The sequence below is a fragment of the Haplochromis burtoni genome, unplaced genomic scaffold (genome assembly GCF_018398535.1).
Source record: "Haplochromis burtoni strain Fernald_Lab_line unplaced genomic scaffold, NCSU_Asbu1 Contig_232, whole genome shotgun sequence".
NCBI lineage: Eukaryota > Metazoa > Chordata > Actinopteri > Cichliformes > Cichlidae > Haplochromis > Haplochromis burtoni.
Genome location: NW_024582593.1, coordinates 772,386 through 784,117, shown reverse-complemented (window position 1 = coordinate 784,117; position 11,732 = coordinate 772,386). Strand labels below are relative to the sequence as shown.

The following is an 11,732-nucleotide window of genomic DNA, read 5'->3' as shown; positions in this document are numbered from 1 at the left end:
CCATCTTGAGGAGTTTGCCCCCTCACATATACTAGTGTGCCACAAACAGGACTTTAATATCACCAACCGTTCCCATTTTATTACGATGTATCCATATAAATGGCCCACCCTGTACATCAGCAGCTGTGCAAAAAGATTCAGACTGTAAGGTGAAACTTCAGAGTGGCACCTGTTAGCCACTCTAACTCTTTCTCCTAAAGGTTTTTTGCTGTTTACATTTGAGAAGCTACATGTAGAAGCATGTCCTGTGTCTGCTTTAATGGAGTGGTTGTGAACTTGTGGCGATTTCTCACCTGAGTGAGATCACTTCCTGTGTGCAGGTGCAGCATTTCTGACTACGGTGGCGTCCGCAGGGATGATCGCAGGATTCGGCTCCACATTGGCGCTCGCCAAGAAGAAAAGCCCGGAGTGGTTCAACAAGGTAAACTTAACCTGAGCTCACAGTGCAGGTGTTTGTTTCTCTCTCAGAATCATAACTCAGTCAGAAACTCATTCATGAAGCACACATTTGTAGATTGTCATCACTAATAAACATCTATAAATCCTCTGAGAAACAGCAGGAAAACGTTCTAACTGCAGAACCTCACAGAGAATCTCCATATTTTTGACTTGTTAAAAGGTAGGAGTAACGTTGTCACCCGGCGGGTGGGCGGCGTGGACACCAAAGTTTGTGAAAAACGAGGTGACGTAGATGCTTCAAATTGTTACCTACTAAATTTCAAATCTCAGTGACCTCGACATCGACCTCAAGGTCAGACGTCAAGTTTCCCTAAAATGTTGTGAATGCGATACGATGATGCAGGATTTTGAAATTAATGCCATAGGTGTGTCTACTTGGAGGCAGCGCTGGCAGTATTTATAATTTTATTGAGCTGAGGCTAATCATCAGTCTTTGGAAACTTAAAAATTGTGGATATTTTAACTTGAAAATGTAGCTGGACTGAGGATCTGATGGATGGCACACACTACTTCCGGTCCTTTTCCCATCCATTCGGAGGTTTCAGCGGTGCTTGCGTGAGAAGCTACCGATGCTAACAGCAGCTTGTTTACGGCCTCAGCCTCCTGAAGACAATCGATGGCTGTCCGCACATCTGCGATGACGTCCGCCTTCCCTCCTGACTCGTCTCGACCTGAAAATAGACTTTCCGTGAAGTCCTGGCGCGTGGCAGCCACAGCTGTTTGAGTTATTGGCGACTGGCGGGATCCGATTAATGCTGACGCACATGTGAGATAAACTTGGCGTGGAAGCACAGACGGATCTATTTCAGTCACAGACTCGTCTTTGTGGTCGTCTCTGAATCGAAGCCTCAGGCTGAGCTTCAGTTAGGAAATGTAAAATCTGATTAGAGGGTTGAGGTCATTAAAGTGCAGCTTTTACTCCGTTTCAGCTGAAAAGGAAAGACGTCACCTGTGCTTCCTGTCCTCAAACATGGAGGTTGTAAATCCTTCAGGGAGGTGATGGAGGTGTGTAGAGAACATCTTGCACAGATGAGCTTTTATTTTTTCCTCAGATTTCCTTCTGAGGAAATAATGGCCACCAGCACCAAACTGTTGAAGAATTGGAGAACCTGAGCACTGGAGCATCCATTAAAACGAGATAATGGTGTAACACTATTGCAGTTCATGGCGATTGTATGGGTCATTTTCACACTGAAGGAGTTAACCTGATGTCACTCAGAGCTTCAAGCACCTGTTAGCCATGAGTCACCAAAACACCTGAGTGAAGAGCTGAAGTTAGTTTTCGAGAACCCTTCAGGTTTGTCTGATTGGTGACCTTCAGCAGCAGCTCTTGGATTTTTTTTGCTCACTCTGAGGGTGAAAGTTACTTATTTTTCTATAAAGACAGGTTTTACAGATCTACTATAGGTTTTTTTTTGCTTTACATTGCACTCTTGGCCCCAGAGAAGCTTAACGAGGAGATCGTGCTGCCACTTCTACTGCTAGGCCAGTTAGCCTTGAGGAGCTACAGAGATGTTTTTCTTTTAGAGCTGGAGCCGTCCAAGCGATCATCATGAGGTGTGAAGCGGATGAGCTCGGCGAGAGGGAGCACCGGGAGCTGATGCGTTAAAACGAGAGAGATTGCCACGCTCGGACCACATGTGATCGAACCGGGCTTCAGGATGCAGCAGGAAGTGATGTGGAGGGACGGCACAGACCGAGAGCTGACGCAGTCCAGGACATGCTGCAAAAACATTTCTGTGATTCTGTGATATTTATCTGTGAGCTGCTGGAAGGGGTTCATGTTTGTTGGAATTGTTCCAGTTTGGTTCAGCACAGTTCAGATTCCTCCATCATGTGACAGAGAGGATGACCTCACTCTGCTCCACCAACCGGACATGCAGCTGACACTTTAACGTCCGTTTCAGCTATTTGTTGAATTCCCTCACGTTTTTGGCTGTAAAAGTAATTTCACAGCTTCTGGGAGAAATAATTCCCGTAAGAAACGGGGAAACGTTTCTCCCACTGAAAACGCTACGTCCAGATGAACAGAATCAACTTTTGGAGAATTCCCGTAAGACCAAATGCAGCTGTAAAACCTGATGTCAGATTTTTTCCCTGCTTGTTTCCTGTTCAGGGCGTCACAGCGACGGCAGCAGTCCCGGAGAGCGGCGCATCTCTGGCCCTCAGAGCTCTGGGGTGGGGCTCGCTGTTCGCCTGGTGTGGAGTAGGCCTGCTCGGCTTCAGCGTGTGGAAAGTCCTCGGCGTTCACAGCGTATGTACCCGCAAACGGCTCAGTGCTGACTTTTATGTTTATTTCATAAATAATGACCTTTATTCAGTCAGGATTTTATCACCTCTTTACCTGAACTTTTCTTTAAGGATTATAGTCTCTGAGAGGAACAAAAATAAATTTTGTGAAATAAAGGCAATTTATTGATGAATAATTTCTACAATCCTACCAATAAAATTACAATTTGGACATAATGTTTGAAACATTTTCAGAAGAAAGTGTTGAACTAAAATTCTGAGAACGAATTTTAGTTGTTAAAGTAAAAAAAAAGGTCTTAAGTCATTTCATTCCAGGAAGAAAGTGTATAAGGAAAGAGAGAGTAGTTGATGTAGATGAGAAAGTTAGACTTCGTAAAACTAAGCAAATTAAAACTTTCTTAATAAAGAAAAATCAAGTTGTAAAATTAAATTATTTAGAAAAATAAAATAATTGCACATTTTAATGTTATCAAATATTCAATTTACTGAAAGAATATGAAAAGTTCGCATTCTTGTCTTTATCTGTTTTTTCTTTTTTGTTGGTATGTTTCAGCTCCCAGAGTTCAGACAGAAGATGCAGTCCTTCTTCCCGTCCATCCCAAAGAGCGACATAGCTGGATCTGAACCTCTGGACTGGGATGCAGTCTTCAAGTCGAAGTGACTCAAATCATCAGTGGGGTGAAATCGAACGTGTACGCCGGCGTTTCTCAGACACCTGGCAGCTTTTTGTTTTTTTCTGGAAGCAGTGGAGGAGCCGAATGAACCTACGAACCACTTTGATCCCAGTTTGGTTCTAATTTGGTTCCAGCTTGTCAAAAATGGATCAGCTGTAAGACGAACAGACTGAGTTCTGATTACTTTTCCCCACCGATGGAAGCAGTTCTAGTAAAGACCATGGAAATGATATTTTTCTCTGAATGTGATTCTATAATTTCATTCTGAGTTGCTGCTTTCTTTGTGCTTTCTGCTGCTGGCAGTGTTCAAAGCTGTGAGATGAATGTAAAGAAGGTAGAACATTTCTGAAAATACTGTGTGAAAGGATCAAAATCAGGAATAAGAGGTTGAGAAAAAGTTCAGTGGAGTTGAAATATTTAAGGAAAAGATAAATGCAGTTAATATTGAGCAGCTGCAGTCAGTTATTCTTTTACAACAGAAATCACTAATGAAATGTGCTCTTTGCACCTTTTTCTTTATGTATCGCTCTGATGCCTCAACTAATTTCTATTCAAAGTACTCAGGATGTTGACAGCGTCAATCAGCACGCTAAGGTTAGCTTAGCATACACAGCATGTATCTGACAGCAGCAGCTTCATCACATCCAAGTTATCTGTTTCTTTGTCATGCTGGTACTCCAGTATACAGTTTGTACATGCTGCATTCTCAGCTGCTGTATGAATTTATAACGTCTGCGTAGCCATGGATATCTGTTTTTCTAATAAAAGTAGAGGTCCCAGCACAGAGCCAAGGGGAACTCCACAGCTAACTTTTGTGGCTCCTTGTTCAACAAACTAAAATCTATCAGATGTACTGGTGTAATGTGGTTCTTTTAGGTCCTACATGAAAGTCAGCACCAAATTAAGGCCAAAGTAAACAAGCTCAGAGCTGCGCTCACAGTGCTCAACCAGAGTTCATGTACATTTATTCTTTAACATGTCGTGGAACATATAAAGATCTCATACTGAAGAAACAGCATCTGTCAAATCAAACAGGAGACGTTCTGGATGTAGAGATTTTCTTTTTTTCCTCTCTCTTTACATTTCTTATAACTGTTTTGATGTCAGCAACATGATATAAGTACAGTTCTGCCTGCCCTGCCCCAACTGACCCCCGTACCTCCTGTACATACAGTCTCTCAAATCAAACACACCCTGTCAGATCAGACCCCAATAAACATCCTGAAGATGAGTTTTTTTGTCCTTAAATACAGAAACTCGAATGTTCAGAGTTGTGATTATAAATTCATAGAGAGTCGGGACGCCATCTTCTGGAGCTCAATGCACATCAACTATTTACAGGAGGAGGATGACGGTGGAGGGATCTGATTGGTGGACAAAACAAAGTTCTTAAAAACCCATTGGCTGATACTGCTGTGGTTCGGCAAAAATACTGATGGTCAAACGGCAGATGGTCAAATAATTCACATAAAAAAAAAAAAACGCCCAAGCAAACATATTGCACCAGAACAAAGTACGTGACTGAACATCAGTATTTCCTCTGTCATACCACGTGAGAAAAAACAAAAAAGACCTATCTACAACACTATTTAAATAACCCCGCCCCCAAATCTAACTAACCCCTCCCCCCCAAACAGCCTTGCAAACAGAAAGGAACAACCGCGAATGTTTAAAAAAAACATTGAAGAGAGCCGGAACCCGAGCCACCGTCACACTTTGGTTCAAACGAAACAAGAAACCGATGAAACAATTAGAAAATTAAAAATACAAGTATTAAATATTTTGTATTAAAATTACTTAAAAATTCCAAACAAACATTTGCAGATGGAGTCGGAGCTTTATAGATTCTATATATATTCATTTGTACGTAAAAACATTTCTTTTCTGTTCTTAAATAAAAATATAATAGGAGCCAGTTTGTCACACGGGCGGAGCTGCTTACAGTGCTACTGAGCACGCTCCGTGGTGGTGTTTGTGTCATGAGTGGCCGATTTTAAACAGTACTTCACACATGATGGCCGCCACAGAGGAGTTGAGTGCGGACGACAGTGAGATGTCGAGCAGCCGGCTCTCATATAGAACAAACTCCGTCCGGTTCTCCTCCACCCGTGCCATGGCCAGCAATGCTTTGGCGGCGCGGCACATCATGTTGATGCTGGGCGGCTCTGGCGGCACAGCAGTGTGCAGCAGGCTGTGCGGGTTCTGCTGGTACTGGGCCATGGCCACACAGTCCTCCAGGAAGCCAATGAGTGTGCCCACACTGCCTTTTTGTTGAGCAACCGCCCTTGCCGCCGTGGGGTCGCCCTGCGCGAGGTTGGACAGCACAGCCACTGCCATCTCCCGGCACACCTGACTCTTCCTTTCGCCCACCAAACGCACCAGTGTGGAGAAGAGCTTCTGCTGGCGAATAAAGGGCGGCGTGGCGAGCAGCAGGTCCACGTTGCAGTCCTTAATGCTCAGCTTGCACAAACACTCCAACACGAGTCTCTGTGGCGTGAGTGACGAGAAGCCGCCCATCGTGGAGAACGGGTCCTGCGCCTCGGCAGATGGGCACACGATCCAGTGCAGTAGCCCGTCCAGGATAGGCAGGCAGATGCTCTCTGGGTACAACGACAGATCCAGCTGGCCCGAGATGTTGGCCAGCGTCACCAGTGTGTTCTCCCTAAGCGCCGCCAGGCAGTCCCACCACCACTCGTCCCGGCTGCACGCCAGACCTTGCTCCTCCTCCCGCTGGTAGGTGGGCGGAGTCCGTTTCCTGCGGGGGTGGCGGTGGTGCAGCAGCACAAGTCGGCCCAGGATCAGCACCAGCCCAGGATGCCGTGATAGCATGGCATCGTTCCCGGGCACAAAGGAGAGGCCGCGCACGATGTTGGAGATGCAGACGCAGCGTTTGGCCAGCGCGTCCTGCCACGGCTCAGCGGTGGACAGCGGGGCCTCATCCCAGCAGCGAGGCTCATCCTCCAGCTGGCTGATAGGACTCTGAGCTTGTGAATCCTGACCTCTGACCTCTGAGCGGATAAAGAGAGCAGAGTGAGATTAAAGGGGCAACAGAGACACCTAGTGGTGGAACAAATTGTAGATTTTTTAAAAAAAAAATTTTTTTAAATTGCAAAAAATGTAAATTTATAAATGTCAAAATATAATGTTCCATCAAATTAAAATTGAGAAACAAGTCATAACTTCATGATGTTAAGTACTAAAATTTTGCAATTAAAGAAAAATTAAAAAAATTTAAATAAGATAAGATAACCTTTATTAGTCCCACACGTGGGAAATTTGTTTTGTCACAGCAGGAAGTGGACAGTGCAAAAGTTATGAGGCAAAAATTAGAATACAATAAGAATAAATACAGTACACAACTGTACAGAATAGAATAAAATAATATACTATATACAGTAGAATAAAATAGAATAAAAATATACAATAAGATAAAAAATAGAATACGAATGCTATATACAACTGAGTAAAAATACAACGATGCCAGAAAAGATTATTGCACTTAGTGTTATTGCACATGTGTGGATGTGTGTGTTTGTTCAGTTAAAGTCTTTGTTGTGGAGTCTGACAGCAGTGGGGAGGAAAGACCTGCGAAATCTCTCCGTCCCACTGTGACATATATATATATAAATACTGTGACATAAAATTTTTTGAAAATGTAAAATTTGTATTTAATGTAACTTTATTCCTCCGTCACTAAATTATATAGTTTTATGTATTTTTTATTTATTGTAGATGTAAAATTGCAAAATGTAAGAAAGTTAGAGGATGCACAGTTTCAGGATTAAGGTGATAAAAAGTTTCCTTTAAAGTCTGACAATCAATAATCACTTGAATCATTTTATTGGTGATAATATTGATAAATGTCCATATCTCCTCTCTTCAGGTCTTACCTTCTCCTCCGTCTGGCTGGTTTTGCTCTTCTCCTCCGCCCAGCTCTTCCTTGCCTGTTTCACCCTCTTGTCCCTCTGCATTCTCTTCCCACTCGGGTGGGTGCAGAGGGACAAAGTCTCCTGTGCGGGACTCGAAGTGTGTCAAGATGTGAGTGGTGGAGTCTCCTCCTCCGGCCTTCCAGTGGAGGAGGCCGCTGATGAAGCCATTGGGTCGGTTCAACTTGGCCCAGCGCTCCTCCACCTCCTCCCACCCATCGCCGGTCTCAACCCTGATTGGCAGCTTGTCGTACTTGCTGGCCTGCTGGAGGCGGGCCTCTGCTTCCTCCATGTGCTCCTCCTCCTTCACCTGTGCTTCTTCTTTGACCACAGGTTCTTTCACCTCCTCCTCAGAAGGCATGAGCAGCGGTGGCGGCATGTCCTCCGCCTGCTCAGCTGACCACCTCTGAATCTTCTGCTCCAACGCTGTCTGGCCGTTGGATTCTGACGCAGCAGCTAGCAGCCCCTCTGTCACCTCCTCCTCCTCAGGGAGGGGCCCCAGCAGGGAACCCTGCCTCGCAGTTCCCACTTCATATTCCTTGAGGATGCCGAAGATCTGGATCAGGCAGCGGCGGTAAAACTCCACAATGAGCTCCAGGAAGCCCGGCAGCTGCAGGAGGAAGAGGAGAAAGGTCAGACTGACAGACATCAGACACACGGACGATGAGCAGTAAGGAAGATGAGGGTCTGACCTGCGGGAGGCTAAAGGAGCCGACGGTGCTGTCATCGTACAGCAGGATGTTGATGGTGTCCAATGCCCATGTGCTCTCTGCTAACAAGCCAGACTTCAGTGACATCATCACCCGCCACGCCTCTGGGGTTCCTGAGCAATAACAGCACAGAGTGAGTGTCAGCTGACCCCGGCTGCCTGCCGGCTGAATGAAAACCTGAAGAAGAAACAACTCCCTCTGATGTGTGTGTCTCTGTGTGTGTGCCGCACCTGTGTCCTTAGCGGTCAGCCGTCGCCGTGGTTTCAGTTTGGGGGGCGTGGCCTCCACAGAGCCATGGGGGAAACTGACCTCCCTGTTGATGAGTGAGACGGTTTGAGAGGTCAGCGGTCCCTGCGGCGCTCCCAGCACTGGTGGTTTCTTCATGGAGGGAAGGTAGGGTGCGCTGTTGGGTGACAGCGAGCTCCCCATGGGCCGGGGAAATGTGGAGGGGCTATGAGAGCGAGTCACGTGGTTGGGGATGGTGGGTGTGGCCTGGAAAGAAGCGGGAGGCTGTCTGGAGGGCAGAGGTGGAATGGAGGTGGCGCTGGCGGCTGAAGAGTGGGGGGGGTATGGAGTCTGGCGCTGGCTCGGGTGACCGGGGGCCCACTGGTCGTCCTGTGGAGCCCTGCTCTCCTGGTCATCCCCTCGATAGGCGGGTCCCTGACCCTGCCGGCTGTACGTATAGCCCATATCTGTCCTGGGGTGCCACATGTTGGCCTGCGGCACTTCCCCGGACCCCCCAGACACCGCCGCCGGCCCTGAGCTCATCATGCTGTGCTGCGGGGGGCCCTGGCGGTCTCGACTGTAAGGATACGGGTACTGGCCCTGGATGGGCCGGCGCTCAGGGCCCATGTAGCCCCCACCTCCTCCCCCATAGACGGGGAACATGTCGGGCTGCTGAGAGCCATACTGCTGCACGCCGAACGCCTCGCCCTCATGACGCTTCGCTGGCGGGTACATCCCCTCCATTGGACGCTTGTATCCCTGCAGACAAACACCAGAAATGAATCCAGACCTGAAGTACCCCCAGACCCCTCAGTGACGTGATTTATCACACCAATCGGGACTCGTTTAGGAGGCGCTTACCTGCTGCTGAGGGTACAGGGACTGATGGGAACTGTAGGCCATGCCGTGAGGATACTGCTGCCCATAACCGTCATGGCCGTGCCTGAAGAGCCAACACAGGAAACTTAAATGATCACATAATCATGTTAAACTGTTTAAACTTGGCCGGGTTTAGACTATGATCTGATATTTGGATCAAATCTCCCGTGAACAGACAGTGTCACACAAATGACAAAGATGACATCACATGAAAGCTCTATAATTGAGGGCTGGTTACATCCACGCTCTCACCTCTGGTGGGGGAATCTGTTGGTGGGAAACATGCTGGCTTCGTTTGCAGACGGACCCATGCTGTTCTGGCCTCCGGGGGGCGCCATGCCTCCCTCAGGGCCCATCGCATGTTCCGGCCTGTGGGAAACAAACAGGTGAACTCCTGCAGTAGAGACGCTTCAGCTGGTTTCCCGTGTTTAAAGTTGTCACCTAAGACTTTTTTTAAGCCTTGTTTGCACTTTGAGATTATTTCTTCTTCTAAAACATTTTTAATAATTGGTTCATAGAGTTGACAGTGCCATGATGATAAACAGTTACACGGCTAAACTTTTTAATACAAACAAAAAGAAACCAAACTGTGTGTGTACAAACAGCAGACGTGCTGCAGGGCAAAACTGAATCACTCACAGTTATGTGCACTTTTTCATTCATAGATTTTAAATACATTCAGAAAAACTGGACTCCTGTGAAACACGAAAGACATTTTTTTAGTCTAACTGGTGGGAATACAGTGGCTGAGTTCAGACAGACTCACATCTGTGTGGGGCTAACGCTTCTTTAAATCTTGAGCAGAATCTCACCTGCGCTCATAGCCGGGGCTGTAGGAGTACTGGGGTCTGGGGCCCATCCCTGCCAGCGGCCCAGAGGGTGGCCCACGGTGGTACATGTCCTGCATGGCTCCACCGCTGGGCATCTGACCGGGACTGAAGGCCTCGCCGGGACCCGGACCTGACGGCAGAATCAAAAACCTGCTGTGAACCCCAGAAAGACACACTGATCCTGAGCTATGTGTTAAACTATGAACCCTGATGTGAAACTGGCTCGGTGGTGATGTACGATAATGTGATGTAATCTGCAGCAGCTCCTGCAGTCAGACTGCAGTCAGACTGAAAGTTCAAGCTTCAACCACCAGGGGGAAGCAGTGGACTAAATACAGTAGAACTGCATAGATTACTGCTTCTTGAAAACACAAAGTGTTATCAGTGTTCCTGGTTCTCGAACAAACACGTCCTCCTCAGTTCTTCCCTCCTCACCCTTCCTCACTCCTCCATAAGGGTCTTTGTTGGCATCATACTGCATCCTCATAGGGTCTACTGGACCACCTCCCTGCTGGTAGGGAGCACCGCCGGGTCCCAGGCCTCGTTTGCTGTGGAAGGCTGGATCGCTACCCTCAGAGAATGGGTCCTGCACACTGACTCCTCCCACGCTCCTAAACATAAAACACAGACATGAGAGTCACATGAAAGTGTTCGGGTTCACATCATTACCTCCACACGCAGCATAAAACCTGCAGATGGATGGCAACAGAGGCAGCTGTAACTGCTAGCTGTCTGCTAGCTTCACCTGAGCTGGTCCTTCTGGAGCCTTTTTAGTGACATCATGTGACCAATAACATGGCGCCTGTGAGGTTACTGCACCAACAGACTGAGCCTGATGTGTAATTCGGAGGCATCACAGTTTCAGCTGTGCAATCGTGATGCGAACGAAAACCTTTAAGTTCCACTCTGTTGTGGCTTCTTCATGTTCTTCATGTGCAGTTTGCTCAGGTGTGTTTAACACTGAAGCTCTGCCCCTACCTGTTTCCAGGCTGGGGGGCCATGTGGCTCTGCGGGGTGGAGGCGGGGGTCGGGGGCTTCAGGTCTCCGGGGGCATCGGTCAGGGAGCTGCTGCTGGACTGAGGGGTGTTTGGACCCTGCAGAGAGCCCGAGTTCGCTGCAGAGACACAGACCAGAGTTACATAATCATGTGACATCACACCGCACACCAGAGCTCAGACACGCCTTCTTCATCAGCTGCTGTCTAATCAACTGGCTGACCTACAAATCACTGAATTTTATATTTTCAAACAGTTTATAGGAACATTTTAGGTTTGTTTGCGTCTTGTAAGACAAAATAAATAAAGTCGACTCAAACCTCATTTTACAAACCAAACATTTGATTGATTTGATAAGTGATGCGGCCGATAGCTGTGACCTTCACCACTCTGTGATAAATCAGTGCACGGGCTCGGAAACACACTCAGAAACAGCGTCCGCTAGCAGCTCGGTGTGCTGTATACATGTCATGTTACAGCTCCATCATGCAGAGAAGAAGCCACGTGTGGCCACGATGGAGAAACAGTGTCGTCTCCTCTGCACCACAGCTCGTTAAAATGGGCCGAGGCAAAGGGGAAAAGGATATGAGGTCAGACTAATGGAGTAAGTAAGTAAAATTTATTTATATAGCCCATTTCACAGATAAAAATCACAAAGTGCTTTACAATAAGATCAGTCATACAAGTTAAAATTAATTAAAAGCCCGTTTGTATAAAAATGTCTTCAGCTGCTTTTTAAAGGAGTCAGTAGAGTCTAGACAGCGTAAAGACAACGGCAGAGAGT

The 11,732-nt window shown here is 47.0% G+C and overlaps 2 protein-coding genes across 3 annotated transcripts in view; one reads left to right on the top strand and one right to left on the bottom strand.

Moving 5' to 3' along the window:
• tmem242 (transmembrane protein 242) overlaps positions 1 to 4,899 on the top strand; it is a gene marked incomplete at its 5' end in the record, with an annotated part of 14,594 nt that extends 9,695 nt beyond the window's left edge. The window contains 3 exon segments of the mRNA XM_005937643.2: positions 321 to 421; positions 2,576 to 2,713; positions 3,263 to 4,899. Of these exon segments, the coding sequence (XP_005937705.1) occupies positions 321 to 421; positions 2,576 to 2,713; positions 3,263 to 3,370 (347 nt within the window). The 3' untranslated portion in view covers positions 3,371 to 4,899.
• arid1b (AT rich interactive domain 1B (SWI1-like)) overlaps positions 4,332 to 11,732 on the bottom strand; it is a 46,134-nt gene continuing 38,733 nt past the window's right edge. For both annotated transcript variants that reach the window (XM_042226864.1, XM_042226865.1), the window contains 9 exons: positions 10,932 to 11,067; positions 10,389 to 10,564; positions 9,936 to 10,083; positions 9,376 to 9,492; positions 9,106 to 9,187; positions 8,250 to 9,003; positions 8,002 to 8,132; positions 7,274 to 7,919; positions 4,332 to 6,391 (listed from right to left, as the gene is read on the bottom strand). In XM_042226864.1, the coding sequence (XP_042082798.1) occupies positions 5,361 to 6,391; positions 7,274 to 7,919; positions 8,002 to 8,132; positions 8,250 to 9,003; positions 9,106 to 9,187; positions 9,376 to 9,492; positions 9,936 to 10,083; positions 10,389 to 10,564; positions 10,932 to 11,067 (3,221 nt within the window). In that variant the 3' untranslated portion in view covers positions 4,332 to 5,360. The remainder of the gene's footprint in view (positions 6,392 to 7,273; positions 7,920 to 8,001; positions 8,133 to 8,249; positions 9,004 to 9,105; positions 9,188 to 9,375; positions 9,493 to 9,935; positions 10,084 to 10,388; positions 10,565 to 10,931; positions 11,068 to 11,732) is intronic.